Source organism: Medicago truncatula, chromosome 1 (genome assembly GCF_003473485.1).
Source record: "Medicago truncatula cultivar Jemalong A17 chromosome 1, MtrunA17r5.0-ANR, whole genome shotgun sequence".
NCBI classification, from domain to species: domain Eukaryota; kingdom Viridiplantae; phylum Streptophyta; class Magnoliopsida; order Fabales; family Fabaceae; genus Medicago; species Medicago truncatula.
The window spans coordinates 52,963,991-52,983,399 of NC_053042.1; the positions used below are offsets into that span (position 1 = coordinate 52,963,991).

The 19,409-nt window shown below is 31.7% G+C and overlaps 2 protein-coding genes across 2 annotated transcripts; one reads left to right on the forward strand and one right to left on the reverse strand.

The window, feature by feature from the left end:
* The first annotated feature begins 2,873 nt into the window (after window positions 1–2,873).
* LOC25485443 (uncharacterized) lies at window positions 2,874–5,813 on the forward strand. The gene is made up of 3 exons (XM_013614653.3): window positions 2,874–3,135; window positions 3,262–3,471; window positions 4,984–5,813. Exons 1-3 carry the CDS (start codon window positions 2,874–2,876, stop codon window positions 5,673–5,675), a joined length of 1,164 nt encoding a protein of 387 aa, XP_013470107.1. The 3' UTR covers window positions 5,676–5,813.
* A 404-nt stretch (window positions 5,814–6,217) lies between these two features.
* On the reverse strand, window positions 6,218–9,551 carry LOC25485444 (sec-independent protein translocase protein TATC, chloroplastic). The gene is made up of 4 exons (XM_013614654.3): window positions 9,199–9,551; window positions 8,206–8,495; window positions 7,349–7,639; window positions 6,218–6,627 (listed from the first exon to the last, which is right to left on the reverse strand). The coding sequence occupies exons 1-4, from the start codon at window positions 9,437–9,439 to the stop codon at window positions 6,418–6,420; spliced, it is 1,032 nt and encodes a 343-aa protein (XP_013470108.1). The 5' UTR covers window positions 9,440–9,551; the 3' UTR covers window positions 6,218–6,417.
* Window positions 9,552–19,409: the final 9,858 nt, after the last annotated feature.

Below are 19,409 nucleotides of genomic sequence, written 5' to 3' on the forward strand. Positions count from 1 at the left end.
TATGAAGTACCAACAAAAATGAAGCTCCTACGCAACCTGATCCAGATTTAAAAACTAGCAACCAAGAAAAAGCTTCATGGAAGTCAAAGGGTAACAGAGGAACCTATAACAACAGGAAATATCAAACTTTGCATCAGAAAGTATCGGACCCGTGCCTGAAGTGTTGCATAAGCAAATAGAGCAGGAATCATGCACATAGCATATTTCCCAGCTTCTTGTGAAATCAAAGGGTCTTGGCCGAGTAAACTCGATAGCTTCCCCAAGTAGAGCCACAATGCTTAGCACCATAGGATATGTATAAAATAAAAAGAATTAATTTCATTATGATTTGATGCAAATAATGAGTAAACAACCTATTGGTCCCTTAATGTGAGAGATGGTGTCATTATGATCCTTAAATGTATTGAAACTTCAAAACATCTGCGAATGTGTTTTCTGTTTGTAATCTTGTGGAGAACTGATAAACATAGTACACATTCATGATTAAACTAACTAGCAAAAAAAATGTTTGGAGATTTTTTATAATTCTGATGCATTCAAATAGTATAGAGATACAGTATGACATGTGCAGGGACCCAAATGACTGCTTACTCTGCAAATGATACAACAGTAGCTCTTAAAATCAATAGCATGCATAGTTAAGAGATAAGCCTAATATGGCAAAAGAAGACTTGCAAGAACGCTGAACGGCTGAAGCCAGAGACAGCACAAAGAGAGATAGCAAGCAATAGCTGTGCTAGAAAGAGAAAGTTTACCCAAATGACCAACCATCATCATTGAAATAATTTGTAGAAAATATTGTGACAAAGTTACACTAGTCATAGGCAAAGCTAGAAAACCAACATATATTAATTCTTTCTTTGAACCGGGTCCCTCTCTGTCTTTCTTTGAAAAAACCATTTTCCATATCTTCAGCTCTATGGTTCACACAAACCCCTGAACCCTAAAGAGGTAGCCTACAAACACATCAACATTTTACCGTTACATGTTAATATGTTATTGTGTCTAACGTCTGGAATTGACCGAGGGGCTCGGGAAGTAAAGTAAGGGACTATCTTGTTATTATTAAAAAAAAAAATCATAAACAATGTTTATCAATGGTCACAATTTCAAGGAGGAAGTAGACTATTCACTCTTCATTTTCATACATAATCTTGACAATCCTGGTCAACTAATCATATCTTCTTTCCTCCCTCTTCGCATTTGTTCATGGCTTCATTGACAACCATTATTTCGTCCGAAAGCAATACAAGAATATGATATTACCTTATAAATATAATCTTGGTTTATATCAAACGAGTGTCCTAAGGCCACTAGTTGACAAAAAAAAAATTAGAAAATTTGCATTGAAAATAATAATTTTAAAAGTCAAAGAATTTTAAAAAATTGAATACATAACTTTGCAATAAATAAAAAATATATATTTGTTTTCTTAACAAATATCCTAGTCTTAGCCTTTTCCTTATTTATAAAAAGTTGAACTAGGACGACCTAATAATTTTTAAAAATAAGTGGAGTTTAAAGCAAGGTTGAATATATGTGACCTTTTTTTTATTAGAATATGAGGCCTTTTTGCTTGTAAAATCTAATGAAAAATAATTTTCTCTTGGGGGACCTAAAGTGGTGGCTTTGATGGCCTTACCCTTAAATCGATCCTGAGTTGAACAATATTTTAAATGAATGAGTTACCTGAAATATCAAACCTATACTTTTTTTTAAGAGTCTTGTTGTCAATTAAGATGGTAGTAAAAACTTTATCTTACTGATAGGGGTAGTAAAACTTTATCTTGTGTAGACTTGAGAATTTTTTTTTCCTACCCTACTTTATCTACAAAAATACAAATCTATCCTACTTTTTCAAAAAATTTCAAAAATACCATACTTTTTAGATTTTTCTGGCACCACACAACTCCAAGTTGTGGGGTACTTTCTTTATTTTCTTTTTATATTTTTTTAATACCTCACAGGTCAAGATTGCAAGGTAGTTTCTTGTTTTTTTTTTTTATTTTTAAAATTTAAATACCCCACAACTCCATGTTGTGAGGTACCTTAGGGTGGGACCCACTTTTGTCTCCCGCATTTTTTTTTTATCAAAATTTTTATAATAAGATAAAAAAAATAAGAAAAAACTTAATTGTAATAAAATAATAAAAATTATATAACAAATAAAATTACAATAATTTTCTAAAAAATTTACAATAAAATCTACAATTATTATAAAAAATGTCATGTTCCACACCTTCGTCTTGTGACTTGTCTTGGATCATTGCGACGCGGTTCGGGAGTTGTTTGACAACAATTTCTTTTACAATGATTTACTTGAGGGACATGTTGGGTTTCGTCATTGTTATCTGTAGTTAATTAAAAAAAAAAAAACTTAACTTGGATTATTGTAGATCTTATTGTAATTTTATTTGTTATATAATTTTTATTAGTTTATTACAATTAAGTTTTTTCTTATTCTTTTTATCATATAATAAAAAATTTGATAGAAAAAAAATGTGAGGGAGACAAAAATAGGTCCCATCTTAAGGTACCTCACAACTTGGAGTTGTGGGGTATTAAAATTTTAAAATAGAAAAATAAAAATAAAAAATTACCTTGCAATCTTGACTTGTGAGATATTAAAAAAAAATAAAAAAATATTTTGCAACTTTTAGGGTACCCCACAACTTGGAGTTGTGTGGTACAAGAAAAATCTAAAAAGTAGGGTATTTTTTGAAATTTTTGAAAATGTAGGGTAGATTTGTATTTTTGTGAATAAAGTTGGGTAGGAAGAAAAAAAATTCTAGACTTGAGTCAATAAAAAATTATTTAAATTTTTTTATAGGAAAATAAATATATTTTTAATTTACACTATAAACATTGAAATTATGCAATGTTGCAAAGATACCAGCAAGCCCAGGGTGATAGCGCCGTCATCGCCAATCGCCAATCGCCATAGAGAAGCAAAGATGCCAGCAAGAGCAGAGAAAGAGCGCCTGAACCTTGTCTTAGGTTCACACCTCGCCACAATCCATGAAACCCTTCAAGTTTTAGATCAAACTCCTTCTTCTTCTTCTTCTTTCGTTAACAAAGTCACCTGGGAAGATGTCATTAAGATGGCCGAACAAGTTTCTAAACAAGCCACCACAGGTACTTTCAACTCTTTCACTTTTCCATTCAATCTGTCTCTTTATTTGAATATCATAAGCTGTTTCTATAAGTGATTATGTCAGTGGATAAGTTTAAATAAGTCAATCTTATTTACTTTCTATTCAGTTGGAATGATTTGGACTGGAGACAAACCGGAATCAAAAGCTATTGAGGAAACTATGACATCTTACTTCAACAATTTACAAGGTTTTCTCTTGGTTTCTCATGGAAGCAAGGTAGGTGCGGGACCCACATTGTCTTCCAGTATTCATGAATCTGTTAAACAAGTTGTTGATTCCAGTTTCAGGTTGATGAAGGAAACTGTTTCTTTCTATGGTAAACTAACTCTTTCTCTCCATCTCTCAAATCCAGTTTATTCATGTATTGTTCTTTACAAATATTGCCAAATTATACTTTTGGTCCTTAAGTTCATTTCATTTTAGGTTTCAATCTAAGATTATTTCGATTCATTTTGATCCCTTAAATTGCAAATGTTAGACAATTTCATCACTTAAATTGTTTCGTTTCATTTTGGTCTTTTAACTTACAGATATTAGATGTTATGATCCTTTGAATTACAAAATTTAGACACGAAAGTCCTTCCTGCTAGGGACCAAAATGTCTTAATATTTGTAACTTTGGAGCAAAGCTTTAAACGTTCATAACTTTAAATTAAAAAAACTTAAAGTGACCAAATTGTATAACATTTGTAAAATAAGCTACCAAAATGAAACGACATAGATTTAAGGGACCAAAACGAAACCTACAAATAACTTAAGGACCAAATGTGTAATTCAGCGTAGAAATAACTAATCTATTTCAACTATAACATACTGCAGTGTAGGTTTAACTACGGCTGTGACTAATACTGACATGCGTAAATAGAGAAACTAGAGAGCAAAAAAAAATAACATGCTTATCTCTTGACCATTAGTTCATTCCAATTATGATGCTAGCTTAGTTACTTAGTTTTATATTACACATGTCAAAATGGTGGTAGAAGTGTTTTGGAATCCTTGTTATAACACCATGTTTTCATCGTATTTATCAAAGGTTTTTATATCTTTTTCTTTGGAGAACTGTAGGAAACTATTGTCTCTCTAATTCATATCATTGAAGATTTTGAATTTTAGAGCATCTAGATTTCCTGAACAATTTTTTATGGAGTTTGTTATCAATTTTCCCTGAGCTCAACATAACTTGTGATATATCAGCATACCTATCATTTGGAAATTGGAATTTTCTCCCTCTTGGAAACTGCATTATCTGTTCTGTCTAAAATAGTATTCTAGTTTGGTTATAAAAAATACGTAGATAAATAAATCTTAAATTAATCATAGGCATTCGATAAGGTTAGATATAAAAGGTATTAACAAAAATCTTCGATTGGAATTTGCGTAGCAGGCTATTATGAGTATGTGTTATATTCGGTCTCCAATCCATGCACATAGAATACTGTATGACTGCTGCTATGTGAGCAACCATATCATTTCCAGAAAGTACGCAGGGGCAGAATGAACTTCTCTCAACTCTTAAGTTTTGCTATTTTTGTTATTGTGATTACAAATCATTTTGATTGCATTGACAATTATCACTATTGTCATTGGATGTGCATCAATTCAGTGTTCCTTTATTAAATTCTATTGCAATTTATTTTAGTTTCATTGACATTTATCAATATCATCTTTGATATCCCCCATTAGCTCACTATTTATGTATGTATATTTTGTTTGCTTGATCATCATCTTTCAAAGCAGTAATGTTGTCCTGATCCCTACATCAATATATTTCTTAATTTTCTGCCGAATTGTTGACAACCTTTCATTGTCTTTTGACAAAAACTAACAGGATCCCATCGTGAAGGCCAGAAACAATTAGTTCCGCAACTGGTAGGTACTGTATGGGAAGCGTGTTCTGCCCTTAAAAAGACCCCTACTTCAAACATTACAGCAATTGGGCGAGGAATGACAAAGGTTGCGGTTTCGGTGAAGGATGTTCTACGCGAGATGAAAGAATTGAAGCCAGTTTCTAGTGATGATCCAGCTGACACGGAGTCTGAACCATGTGATGATAATTCAAGTGAAGGTGAACTAGGGAATGACCTATCACCTGAAGAGATGAAAGTGGCTGAAAGAACCATTGTGGTTGTGTCTGACACGCTTTCAGTTCTGAAAGGACTTATTCGCTCTATTACAGGCTTGATTAAGATGGAAAAACCAGATGACAACAGTGGTTTTGTAGATTCACTTGAAAAATTGTTACAGCTGTGTCAGGAACTAGGTCAACAGATTGATGAAATTGGAGCTTGCCTCTATCCCCCTCAAGAGATTTCTTCCATTGAGGCTGCGTTGGAGAAAATCCGCAGCATTATTGAGGTTATGCAGGCGGAAATAGGAGGACTTCAAGGTGCATCTGATGCATTTCTGGAGGCATGCAATGGTTTGAGGAGCTCAATGCACGAGCTTGCGTCTGAACTAAGTAGCTTTAGTACTGCTGATATAGAAGCCGGAGTGGAAAATATAACATTAAGTGAGAAGTAGATTATATTTGTGTGCAATGATTTTGATTTTTGACAGTAGAATTTATGAAATGATCCTTTTGATTTTATATATACACATATAAGTATGTTTTTGTTTCTTGTAAACCTCTAATTGGTGAGAGATCACATTTTACCCTCATCTGAAAATTGCACAAGAAGATCAATAACCCCTGATTTTAGCTTTTATTTTGCGTGATGCAGTCATTGACATAATTAGAATTGCGATCCAAAATTAACATTTCAATTATAGATCCACCGCAATTGGAATTATTTCAGAAATTTTATCCTGTATTTAAGATTACAGAAAACAGAATATATAAATCAAAAATCAATTTAAATTTATTTCTAATCTATTTTCTCAAATTGAAGTCAAATGCTTGAGAATAGCGGAGCGACAGTTGAAATCTCATTTTAGCTTTACTACTCTCAACGTGGGATGGTATACTTCCTGACAAAGCTTTTCTTAGTTATGTATGACTTTTAATTAGCAAGTGTGTTACGAAATGCAGAACTGAACAAATCCTAAAACTAACTGCAACTATGTCAAAAAGGAATACCTTCAAATGCCAAGGCCTGTTGGAATTTAGGAATAAATAGTTACATAATTGTATGTCTAAATCAATTAATAGAATACAGGAAGAGTAATGCTCTGGTGGGAGTAAAAAATATACACTAGACTCCTGTGTGAATTTACATAAAAATCTGCTTAAACTGAATTTCTTTTGGTAATATGTGGGTCAAAATTAACGCCCAGCAAGTTTGACCATCCACGCACCACCTAGGTAAAGACCTAATAATGGTGCTGCTAGAAGAACTTGAGTGAGAGGATCTGTGGATGGCGTAACTATAGCAGCTGCCACTACTGCTCCGACTACAACGTACCTCCAAACTGATAGCATCCGGTCTCCAGTAACCAATCCCAGTTGTCCCAATAGAAGTTGTATAATAGGTACCTACAAATACAAGATGGCTTAGATGCCATTACAACCAAACTTGGGAAGAAAAGAACATTGTAAATAAGCAGTGTAATACAATACTACAAAATTACAAATATAGTACATCTTGTTTCCTCAATAACCACATCAAGGTAAAATCTTACGTGCGAATTGCAAAGTATAATCCAAACTCCAAAAGAACGTGATAAGCACTCATTCATTTGAGAAACACTCCCTTAAAAACCAGCTCTCAAGGCAGAAGAACCAAGTCTTTTTTTTAGTTACTATATATTATAGGTATGAAGTGTCCACATTGTTCAACAGTGATAAATCTTCTTCAAGAAGAACCAAGTCATTTAAAACTTTCAAGCATCTTATATTACTTGATATGAGACGTGAGCACCCCGTTATACCCATGTCCCAATCCAGATAATCGATTACAAACATAAAAACTATCTTATGAGCTATCCAACTCAATAACAATACTGCAATAGCATGTCTGCTATTCGAATTCCTAACAGAGGTATATTGGGATATCCATATTACCCATAGCTACGAATTGACCTGATGCAGGCATGCTTAAAAATGTAATCAGTTTATCTTTTATGTATATTATTGTATTCTATATTTACCATTGGGTCAATGGCCGTGTGGCAAGTATCAATCGGTGTCATCTAGAAGGTACTGTTTACCATATATTCAAAAAGAAAGGAAGTACAAAACAGGAAGAAGAAATTACCTGGAAAGACAAGCCTGTACTGAACATAAGAACCAGAACAAACTCAAAGTATTGATCAATGGACCACAGTGATTCAACAGCACCTTCAGCATAATTGACAAAGAAATTTAATGCTGCGGGTACCAGAACTAAGTAGGAGAAGGTTATTCCGGCATAGAAAAGAACTGATGAGCCTAAAACAATTGGCCCTAGAAACCTTCTTTCAGCTTTTGTTAGACCTGGAATTATAAAGGCTATGATTTCATAGAGAATGATAGGACTTCCCAAGAGAAGGCCACAATATCCAGAAACCTGCACCACGAGACCACAACAATATTAGTTTGATCATGATTTAGATGGGTATACACTACAGTAATGGTTATATCACACAACATCATATGATGTTCCGGAAGTTGGGTAATAACATTTTTCTCTGGTAACTAATCCCTCCTAAATTTGACTTCTTTAAAATAGGTAGTTGGTAAGGTGAGAAAATCAAAGGTTGATAGTTCAACGAACCAATGATTAATTATGAATTTAAATGTAATATCAACTATTTTTTTCTTCATCAATAGTTGATACTAATTACTTTACACTCTAAACTGAGTTCCTCAATTTAGAGTGAGTTACCTATTTTAAAGTAGCTGGATCGCCCCAATATAAACAAACTAATTATGGCAGAAAATGGCTAAAGTAGTTTTACACACACAAAAGACTTTCATCTTTCACCCTGGAAAACTCTGTCAAGTTGCCAACGGTATAGCACCTTTAAACTTCACATGAAATGCATGCCAGGAAATAAAATATTACATTCACAACTCACTGGGTAGGGAAGGAAGCAAAAAACACCCCAGAGATATTTTGAGTAAAATTTTTACCTTTAAAGTGGTGAAGAAAAATTCACCAGGAGCTAGCTGAAGAAATCTGACACCCTCTGATTGAACAGGAGCTTCAAGAAGTCTCACCAAATCTTTTGAAAATGCAAAGCATCCCAAAATGCTTCCTCCAACTCCCAGAACTGATATAAAGATTCTTTGTCGAAGCTCTTCGAGGTGATCAAATATGCTCATTTCTTTATCATCAGGAAGAAGCTCTTTATCAGGATAAAGAAAATCATAGATAGCACTTCTTTCCCCATCTTCCTTAAAATTTTCCAATGCTTCTTCACCTATACCATCAAGCACGTCTTTATTTTCCAACACAACAATAAAAAGTTAACTCAGGAAGTTTCTATTTCTAAAACTTTTGCACGCATGATCATTAACTAAGGGTTTATTTGGATTGACAATATTTGAACTTATATTCTAGCATAAGCACTTATGAGACTGTTTGGGAAAGCTTATGAAAAAACTAACAACTTGTTCATAAGTTGTTTTCAGCTTATGCGCCCATTTGGATTAGCTTATTTGAGTTGTCTACTAACATAAACACTTGTGAGACTATCTGAAGAGCTTATGAAAACAGCTTATGCCATATTATTATCTGTAAGTTGTTTCCAACTTATTTTCACAAGGTTTACAAGATAGTTTGTGAAGAGGTCTTATATCTTATATGAAAATAGTTTGATTTCATTTTATCTAACTTATACATAAACACTTATACGATAAGCACTTATGCTATAAACAATTAATTGCATTTTTTTTATCCAAACCGAGCCTATTTCCATAATCTCTCAAGAACAGCTTATGAAAACAACTTGTAGCTTCTACGTAAACTGTCTCATCAATAAATTATTTGGTTAACGAAACAGCTTATAAATAAGCACTTATACGATACACCAACTTGATTAAGCAGTTTATTCAAACAGGACCTATGAATGCAAAAAACCAAAACTTGTTGAATTAAGAAAAATGGGTTTTGCTTTAACTTACTGGGTCTTTCTTCAATGGCAGAGCCAACTCTATTTGAACTAGTACTGAGCTGTTGTTGGTTCTGTCTGAGTTCATCATCAACGGCGAAGCAAACGAATTTACCAAAGCTTCTATTCCTTCTTCGAGAGAGAGGGAAGGTGAACCCGGAAGAGTTGTTGACCCGAATAGGGGTCAAATGGGTTCGAAGCAACCCGAATTGTGGAAGGATATTCATAGGAACAGTGGCGGTTCCCAATCCCATACGGTGTTTATGTTTGGTTCCAACGGTTGGTTCTCGTTAGATACGATTTGGTTTGGTTTGCGTGTTATGTTGTGTGTCCTCGTCGCCTGATATTTTTGCACTTTACATGGACATTTGCTACTAATTATCACTAAGTACATGATAAGTATCCATACATCAGAATTTGAGTATATTTATTAAAGAGAAATGATATTTTTTGGTGATAATTTATTTACAACTTTCTCTCTCATCCTTATATTATTCTCTCATTCTTTTTTTTTTCTTTTCATTGTTTTCCACCAATAAAAAGAGACAAAAGAAGTTGTATCAAATGGTTGTTCAAATATACTACTCTTTATCAAAAACAATTTTTTCTATACGACAATTGATGAATGATATGTGAACATCTCTTTTGTACAACCAACAACTTTTTTATTATTTGTTAATTTTTTTTTTGTTGTTTTCAATTTGTGTGTTCCTCATAATGTTATAGGATGTTGCAATAGTTGTACAAATAACACAACTTTTTTAAATTTTTGGACCCATCATATTAACTTATCTGAACTTATGATTAATATCGCTCAATTTTTTTAAAATTGGTGGGTTAAAATAAAAATATGTGGATACTTTATACATAAGATTAAATTTGATTTACACTGCACCAAAAAAAATTGATTTACGTAATATTATCTTATGTGTTATGCGTATTATTATGAGTATGGCTGATCTCATAAATTATACTTATATCTAAGTATTTTAATATATAAAAAAATTAATAATAAAATAAAATCAACAGGGAATGTGAGTTTTTTTTTAATTATTATCGTGTTTTTAGAAAAATAAATTATACCTAATTACTTTGGGCTTGAAGACACTTGATAAACATGAAACATTGAGCTCTCTACGTTTGATTTGATAGAAATAATTTACTTTTTTTGTGGTGGCAGGAGTTTTACATAGGAAAAAACTTAGGTACAATTTCTTAGTTGTTTTTTGTATGGTTCTTAACTAAATTCACCATGATTTTCTTAAATCCATAATTTTTTCAAAGTTTGTTATATCCAAAAAAATAAAGGCTTAATTGCACTTTTCACCCCTATCTTTTGCCAATTGTGCGATTTTGCACCCCATGTTTTTAAACGAGCGATTTTGCACCCCATCTTTTTCCCCCTTTCTGATTTGGAGGCCCCCCATGAATTTAGTGATGATGTGTCTGATTTTGATGACGTGTCTTCATTTAATATTTGCCACGTGTGTAAATGTAATTTTTAAAAAACAAAAAATTGATTTTGGAAATTAAAAGAAACGGGAAAAAAATTTGGTGACCAAAAAAAAAAGGGAAAAAAATTGACAGCTCTACCATGAACGGAACCAGTAATCGATATTTTTTGTTTAAAAAAAATCTATGAATAAAATCCAAATGGAAAAAAATTAAAATAAATAATTAGGTTTTTTTAATTGGTTTTGTTTTAATTTTATTTTTTTAATTGGTTTTTGTTTGTATTTTATTTAATTTTAATTTTATTTTAACAAGATCTGCATTTTCTTTTAATTTCCAAAATCAATTTTTTGTTTTTTAAAAATTACATTTACACACGTGGCAAACATTAAATGAAGACACGTCATCAAAATCAGACACATCATCACTAAAACACATGGGGGGCCTCCAAATCAGAAAGGGGGAAAAAGATGGGGTGCAAAATCGCTTGTTTAAAAACATGGGGTGCAAAATCGCACAATTGGCAAAAGATATGTATTTTTAGTTAAGAACCATACGAAAAGCACCTAAGGAATTGTACCTAAGTTTTCTCCTTTTACATATTTTATGTTTTTCTATACCACCTGAGCTAAGCTCACGAGAAACCATAAATAACTTACCTTTGTACTCTTATATTTGAATTTTCACCCTTATAAATCATTAAAAAAGAATCCAAATTTACCCTTTTAGCCATTTTTTATACCTTAATTTTCACACTCACTTTCAATCTTTCTGATTCCAACATGAATTCATCCCTACACGATGAGACAGGTATTATTTTCCGAAAAACTATATATATAACATTTTTCAATCCAGTTTATAATTTATCTTCAGAAACTGTAAAACAACATTTCGATTTGATCAAATTTCACATAAAACACATATTAAACATTTTCAAAGAAAACTATTAAAAACATTCCATGTTTGCTAGTTGTTGAGTTTTAGATATCTTAAAAGTTTCAGATTTGGTGGAGAATGTCATTCATCCCGATACAAATACTTGTCTAAAATGGGGATCCTTCATGATATGTGATACACAAGCTTAACTAAGCAGTTTATCCAAACATAAATTACTTAAAAAAATTAAGCAAAATATTTAGTGGTAGTATCAAATTAATATATGTATTTTGAGAGTTCTACCATCCATTACGATCAGTTTTTTTTTCAAAAAATTTAATATTCTGGAAAATAGTATATATTTTTCTGAAGAAAAAAAAAATTAAAAAGATAAATTCTGGAAAAAAAATTATTTTGAAAAAGGTTGTTTAGACTTTTTATTCCATAATTTTTATATTGAAAAGAAATCTGAACTTTTTTAATTTCAAATATATTTTCTAGTTTTTTTTATTTTAAAATTAAGTTCCAGATTTTTTTACTTTTTGAGAAAAAAAAATCTGAACTTTTTATTTTGAATTTATTTTTTTTCCATTTTTTAAAATTTTCGAAAATTAATTTTCAGATTTTTTTAATTAAATATGATGTGTTAAATGAATTATACATGTGGCCAATGAAAAATAAAAAAGAAATATCTACATCAGTGCCATGTAAGAGATTCTGCTGAGTCATAGGGTTCAAGGGTCAATCCTTATTTAGGGAATAAAGCTCTATTAACCCTTTAATGTTTTAAGTTAGAATGTTTTTCTGAAATACTTTAAATTAGAATGTGTTAATTTCCTCGAGGATGATGAATACCTATTGTTTGCTATACATTGGCATGATCCATGATCCCGAAAATGGGAAAATAAACTATTCACATGAAAAAAAGAGGATCACAGGTATGTGTATCTTATGCTGGTCTGACGAAAATGGTGTGATAAATTTTTCTTTATATGATGATACTATTAGACAGACAACAAAATATGTGTTTCAGAAATAAATAAAAAGGTAAATGTTTAGAAATTACCTAATGTTGTCATTGTTGTGATCTAAAGGGAAAAAGGTGAAGAACGTAGAAGAGAACCGTGAACTTCCCATTGATGTGCTTGATATCATTTCCCAAACATTAGATTTTGATGACTTTTTTTGGTTAGCCGGTGTGTGGAAGAATTGGAGGACTTTTCATAAAATTCATCGGAGAAATTTTTTGGCATCGCAAGAACCATTAATTCTTCAAGTTTCTTATGATGTTATTCGATCACTTTCCATTATCAGCATACCCGACCAAAAAATTAATTATCGCTTAAACATAGACGAGTGCTTCTGGAATTATGCCTATGTTACGTCTTCTAACGGATATTTTATCTCGGTGGGGAGAAATAATTCAATTTTGCTACTCAATCCATTTACAAAAATAAAGAAGGTAATCAATACATGTCCCTCTGAAGTCAAGCCTTATATGAATCTTAACCGTGCTTAGCTTGCTTTTGACAAATGCTACGAGGAATTTGTCTTGATGGTTTTGTGCTATTTTTCTGAGACCTTGCATGTCTATCAATCTCGAAATTGTGGTTGGGTTACTTATTCAACAATGGAAAATAAAGTAAGAGTTGTTGACATGTGGTTTTGCATAATATAATATATGTTGTCACTTTCCAGGCCAACATAGGGTAATTAGCTTGAATTCATCAAAAATTAATTGTAAGGAACAACTTGTAGTGCTTGATTTTAGGTACAATAAAATAAGGGATGTGTACAGGATAAGGGATGTGTACAAGATAGACTTCTCAACCATGAGTTATGTTAAACTGAAAACTTTGGACGACATTGTATTATTTCATGCTTCAGAAAGAAAGAAATTCTTATGCATTGAGCAACCCAAATAAGTGGGGATATGAGAGCAGCTATGTGCATGCATTGAACGACGTTAAATCTGCAAAATGTAGTGTGTATTTCGGGGATGATAAAAAATTGAAAAAATGCATTATGCTTCCAGCTCATGCAGCACATTCCTACATGTTTGATTGGTGATTTAGACATCTACAATATGAGGTAGATTATTCCCTAGTTGAGTGACTTGGATATTATACACCGTGTTACTTCGGGTCTTTGTGTTTCGATCTATTTCCTTTCTGTTTGCCAATAATTTGACAAAAGTAAGAAAAACTTTGCAATGGTTTGTAGTTTCAATTTGAATACATTGATTAGTATTGAGAATAATTCAAATGTGTATCGGTATCAGAATTGAATTTGGTTGACATTAATAGTTCGTTTACGTTGATTTTTTTCCCTTCCATTTTTACTGATAAGGTTTGAATATGTTATTGATCCATACAATTATAGCATTTTTTATATTGATCGCTAGACGCACTTTGTAAAAAAATTGCTTAGGTCCTTGCCGCCAATCATACAAAATGTAAAATGATAAAGTAACACTCACTATAGTAATTGTTAATGAAAGTCGTAGTAGTTCCTTAGGGGTTGTTTGGTGCGCATGATAAAGAGACAACACTATCATATCCTATTTAAATTTGTTATTTGGTGCACCAATACAAAATGATAAAATAAACCTATTGCCAATCCTTTGTTATTTTAATCCTTAGTTTTAGTTGGGTTAGCAACCTGATAGGATTATCAAGCGTATTTTTTATTCCTCAAAGAATAGAACCATGTTCGACTCCCACACTCTACCTTTTTCGTCCCTCTATAAGTAATTTTTAAATGATTCTTCAATTTCTATATCCCCAATCTCCCTCTTGCATCCATCGAATTCGTTGTGCATCCATGGAAATCAACAAATCCTTCTTTTAGATCCAACGGTTGCCATATATGATAAAATAATATTATCCATTTTTTAATCATGTGTGCACCAAACACGTGATACGACAATTGTTTATCCTGTTAATATCATATCCTTATTCAGCTTCTTATCATATCATATCTATATCATATCATGCGCACCAAACGGGTTCAATGTATCAAAATTGTGTCAAGAACATTCTGAGGCATCCAGCTAAGGTGGATACACATTTTCTTCATGAAGCCCGTCTTCTAGCTTGAACCTTCGCTTAATACTTTATTGATTAAAACAATAGTCTTTTTTATATTTTCATGAAGCTTGTGATACCACTATTGTAATATTCACACGCTCCTCCAATTTTTCAATGTTGAGTATATACACTGATTTATTAATGTAAGTGGCTTCTAACTTGTCCATTTCATTTATTCTTATCCTTTCAACATGAAGATGGTCTTCATCTACTACTTTCTCTAGCAACAAACGAGCATGAAAATATATGGTTGCATCGACTTACTTTCTAAAGTGGGGTGATGAATTGAAGGGTTTGAGGATTAACCAGATTACAATGATACCGACAACATCATTGCAAAAAATGAAGCCATGAGCCAAATCCCATTTGAGTTATGGTCCGATGATCTTCAAACAAGAGAGCTACAAGCTTATGTTTTCGTGGAAGATGCTGAATGGGGCTACTCTTGCTGAGGGAAAAGAGATAGAGGGTGTGATGTTTGAAAAACCCACTCACTCTGACGGAGCTATGTTATGACAAGAGGAGGCCATGGCATCCCCAAACTTTTGAAAAATAATTCATAGTATGGATATATTTGTACCCAATTTTCGATAGTTAGAGCAACTATAATGGTGAACTTCGCATATAAATTATTCTGTGGGTTCTATAAACCATATCATCTTAAAATAACTCACTCATTTTCACTTCAATAATATGTGTGATTATAAAAAGGGAATTTCTATGGTACACTCACAATTTTGAGTGTACCGGTACTCTTGTTTCACAAAATATATAAATTAAAGATCACTTTAATGAAATAAAAAAGTATTTGTCAATATTTATATTTTAGAAAACATCATTTCATAAGAAAAACCATCATTTCATTGTTTATAAGGATCATATTACAAAATTTACATTTTGTCATAAAAAATAATCAATATTCATTGTTATGAGTAATAAAAATTCTTAAAAATTAAATTTTATTTCGTCGAAACTTTTGGTATATAAAATTTAATTATCTTAGTTGTCAATGATATACATCACATATATATATATACATCACATATTATTTTATTAGAGTTTACTTTGATTGCAACTTAAAATTATATGGGTCTTACAATGATATACATATTTTAATCAAAGCAGGGGCGGATCTTCTAAGGGGCCGGCGGAGGCCACGGCATCCCCCAGATTTTCCTTATATACAATATTAGCTGTATTTTATCACTAGATTTCAGCTGGTCTAGTGGAAAGGGGGTGCCATAAAATCTTAATTGTCATGAGTTCAAGACTTCCATGCCTCTTTTTTTACAATTTTATCTTCTAATTTTAAATATTGTATTAAAAAAAAGCTTCTGAGGAGATTCGAACCCCTGTTTCATTGCTAATTTGAATCGATCCATACCACTAGGATGATTAATAATAATTGATATTTTTTGAAACCATTTAATATATATTTCATATATATTTGGCACCTCCAACAATTTAACTCAAGATCCGCCAGTGAATCAAAGTGATAGTTATTAGAAGCTGACGGACCCCAGCCATAATATTTGCAAAATAACCTTCATTTTGAACCTCTAGCTCGCATACCCTTGCAAAGTAATTGCCGTTAGAGTTACTTTTAGTGTCAAAATATTGAACTGAAGTTGCATGTTGATCCCCTACGCAGGCCCGACCCAAGGGGTAGGCCAACTAGGCAGTTGCCTAAGGCCTCAAATTTTTTTGCTAGTACTTATGTATCATAATTCATATGGTGACCACCTTTGTAGTCTGTTCTTGGCCAGTGCATTCTCGATTTTGCATTCTTAGAGTGCAGTTGTTACTGCAGTCCATGGTGCATGTTTGTTCTGCATTCCCATTTATTTATTTATTTATTTATTAGCTATTGTCTTGCAATTTGCAGTAAAAAAAAAAAAAAACTTTGATGAAAAAAACTTTGCATAAGATTTGGCATAATTGTTGAAGTTTTTTTTTTTAAGAGGCATAACTATTGAAGTTATTGTTTTTAATTATCTAGTTGTTGTCTTCTTTTTTTTTGACAGATAGTTGTTCTCTTATTATTATTCACTCTACATTGAGAACTTATTTAATATCATATTATAATTTATTTTTTTATCTTTTTACTGGGACTATCAAAGGAATCATAAACTTCTACACAATATAAATGTAATTTTCTTATAAGTAGCTGATTTAATAAATAATTTTTCTTTTGAAAAACAAATTTTTAAAAAATTAAATAAAATATAATAGTTTTATTAAAAAATAATTACTTCAAAGGGCCACATTTTAAAATTCTCCTTGGGCCAGCCCTGCCCCTACGGACCCTTATTTTGCATTTTCTTTTATTTTTCTTTTGCATTAATAACAAAATTAGACATCAAAATGCAAACTCGTTTACTACCAAAGAAAAGAAAAACCTCAAATACTATGCCAACTTGAAATTATAGTTTATTGTACACACAAATAAAAGAAATTAAATGAGAAATTATATCATTTTTGCATTTTTTTTTTCCTTTAACTATTTAGGTAGTATCGCTTTGGTCCCTTAATTAAAATTTGATTTATTTTTGTTCCTTAACTTCTCTTCATTACACATTTTCGTCATTTCCGTTAGTTTTAATTCAAAAACGTTAGGTTTTCTTCATTTTCTTCTGGAATTTTTTTAGGATTCTTGTTGTTGAAGATGATATGAAGATGAAAAAGATGAGAAGAAGATGAAGAAAATCTAACGTTTTTGAATCAAAACTAACCGAAATGACCAAAATGTGTAACATAGAGAAATTAAGGGACCAAAATAAATCGAATTTTAATTAAGGGACCAAAACGATACTATCTAAATAGTTAAGGGACGAAAAATGCAATTTAACTTTGTATTTAAGTGTGTTTTTTTAACTTCCAAGATTATCTCCTCTCACAAATAGGTATGATCTATGAATAGAGCATTATTGTGTAGCTTAGTCAATCCAACCTATTGAGAAGATGTTTGTTAATTGTTGTAGTATCTCCTTTTCACAGTTCAGTTATGCGAGTAATTTTGATATACTTTTTTTTTTTTTTGAGAGAAGTAATTTTGATATACTATTGTGGTCTTATCTGAAAATATTTTTATTTTAAAACTTAAGCATGGCTCTATGGCTTAGGCATCATTTTGCAGTGCCATTATTTCAAGTATAGCTCTGCCATTGAAACAAGATTTTGATTTTTAAGTTGTTGGGAAATTAGCGCAAACAAATCTCATTAGCATTAGCAGAGAAGAAGAATGAAAACAGGGCTCCAATAATACCAAATGAGAAGTCTTAACATTAGCAGAGAAGCAAATGACATATGTACTAATTACTAAAGGCTAAATTGACACAAAATTATGGTCGCGTTTGTTTCAGAATTTTTTTCAAAAAAAATCTTTTTTTATTTTTAAGTGTTTGTTTAGGATTTTTTAGAAAAATCATTTTATCAAAAAAAAAAAATCTATTTTGACCCTAAAATAAAAAGCTATTAGGATTAGCTTTTCTCAAAATCTATTTTTTTCAAGGATAAGGAGGTAGCACATGCACAAGTTAAAATTCATTTTGTTTAAAAATGAATTTTTATAGATAGTTGACAAAATAAATAAATGACTTCAGATTTTTTTTAAAATCTCTAGATTCTTTTAACACAAAATCTATTTTTTTTTTTTTTAAGTTAAAACAAACACACCCTATCCTTACCTTAATATAGATATAAAAAAAAAAAAAAAAAACTTTATGGCTAACTATTGCATATTGTCTGCATGAATTTGTTGAAAAGGTGAAAAATGTCGCTAGTGTTTTTTTTTTTTTTTTTACAAATCGTTAGTGATAGTCATCATGAATTCCGTACACTTGTATGATTACGTGATATTTTATGATTGGTTAAAATGTCATTGTGAAATCCGTGCTTTTACATGCCACATTAATTTTAAAACTTTACCGGTTAAGACACAAAGTAGTAGTAATAAATAAATAAATGCCTTACATGATGGATTGGTTTCTTAACTTAATTCTTTGTTTTAAATTTGTTCTATAACTACCAAAATTTGTAAATTGGTCCTTTATCTAAGTTGTCGTTGATCATATTTGTCCACTCCGTTAGTCTTTTAGTGTCTAATATTCTTGATATGGTTTCAACCATTTGATTGCAAATCCATTGTATGCAATGGTGAACCCGCCAACACCTTTTTTTTTCTTCATATTCTTCCCTTATTCTTCTTCATCTTCGTACCATCTTTATGAGAAAAATTAAAAACTTAAATTATGTTTTAAAAAACTCAATCTTCATCACTTCTTCTCTCAAAGACTCATAAGGTTGTTAAAATTAACCCAACAACATATGAATTTTTCCCCATCTAAATTAAAAATCAAATTTGAGTTCAAAATCGAATCTAATGAAGGTGATGGTTGAGAAGCATCCACCACCATTTTCGATTTAACCCATTTTAATTTGTTGAAGTTGTTTGTAGTTTGTTTCTAGTCCCACATTGCTCAGATTCCCAAACTATTGAGTGTATAAATATTTTTGAATACCCTCGTCCCTTGAGCTAGCTTTTGAGATGAGATTCAGGCATATTTTACGTCGTATTAGAGTCGGGTTAAGGATCGCAATGTGGGAATTGGACTCAAACCCATGATAGACGTGAGGGTGAGTGTTGAAGTTGGTTTTGAATTTATTTATAGTTTGTTTCTAGTCCCACGTTGCCCCCCCCCCCCCCCCCCCCCCCCCCCCACACACACACACACACACACACACACACACACACACACACACACACACACACACACACACACACACACACACACACACACACACACAC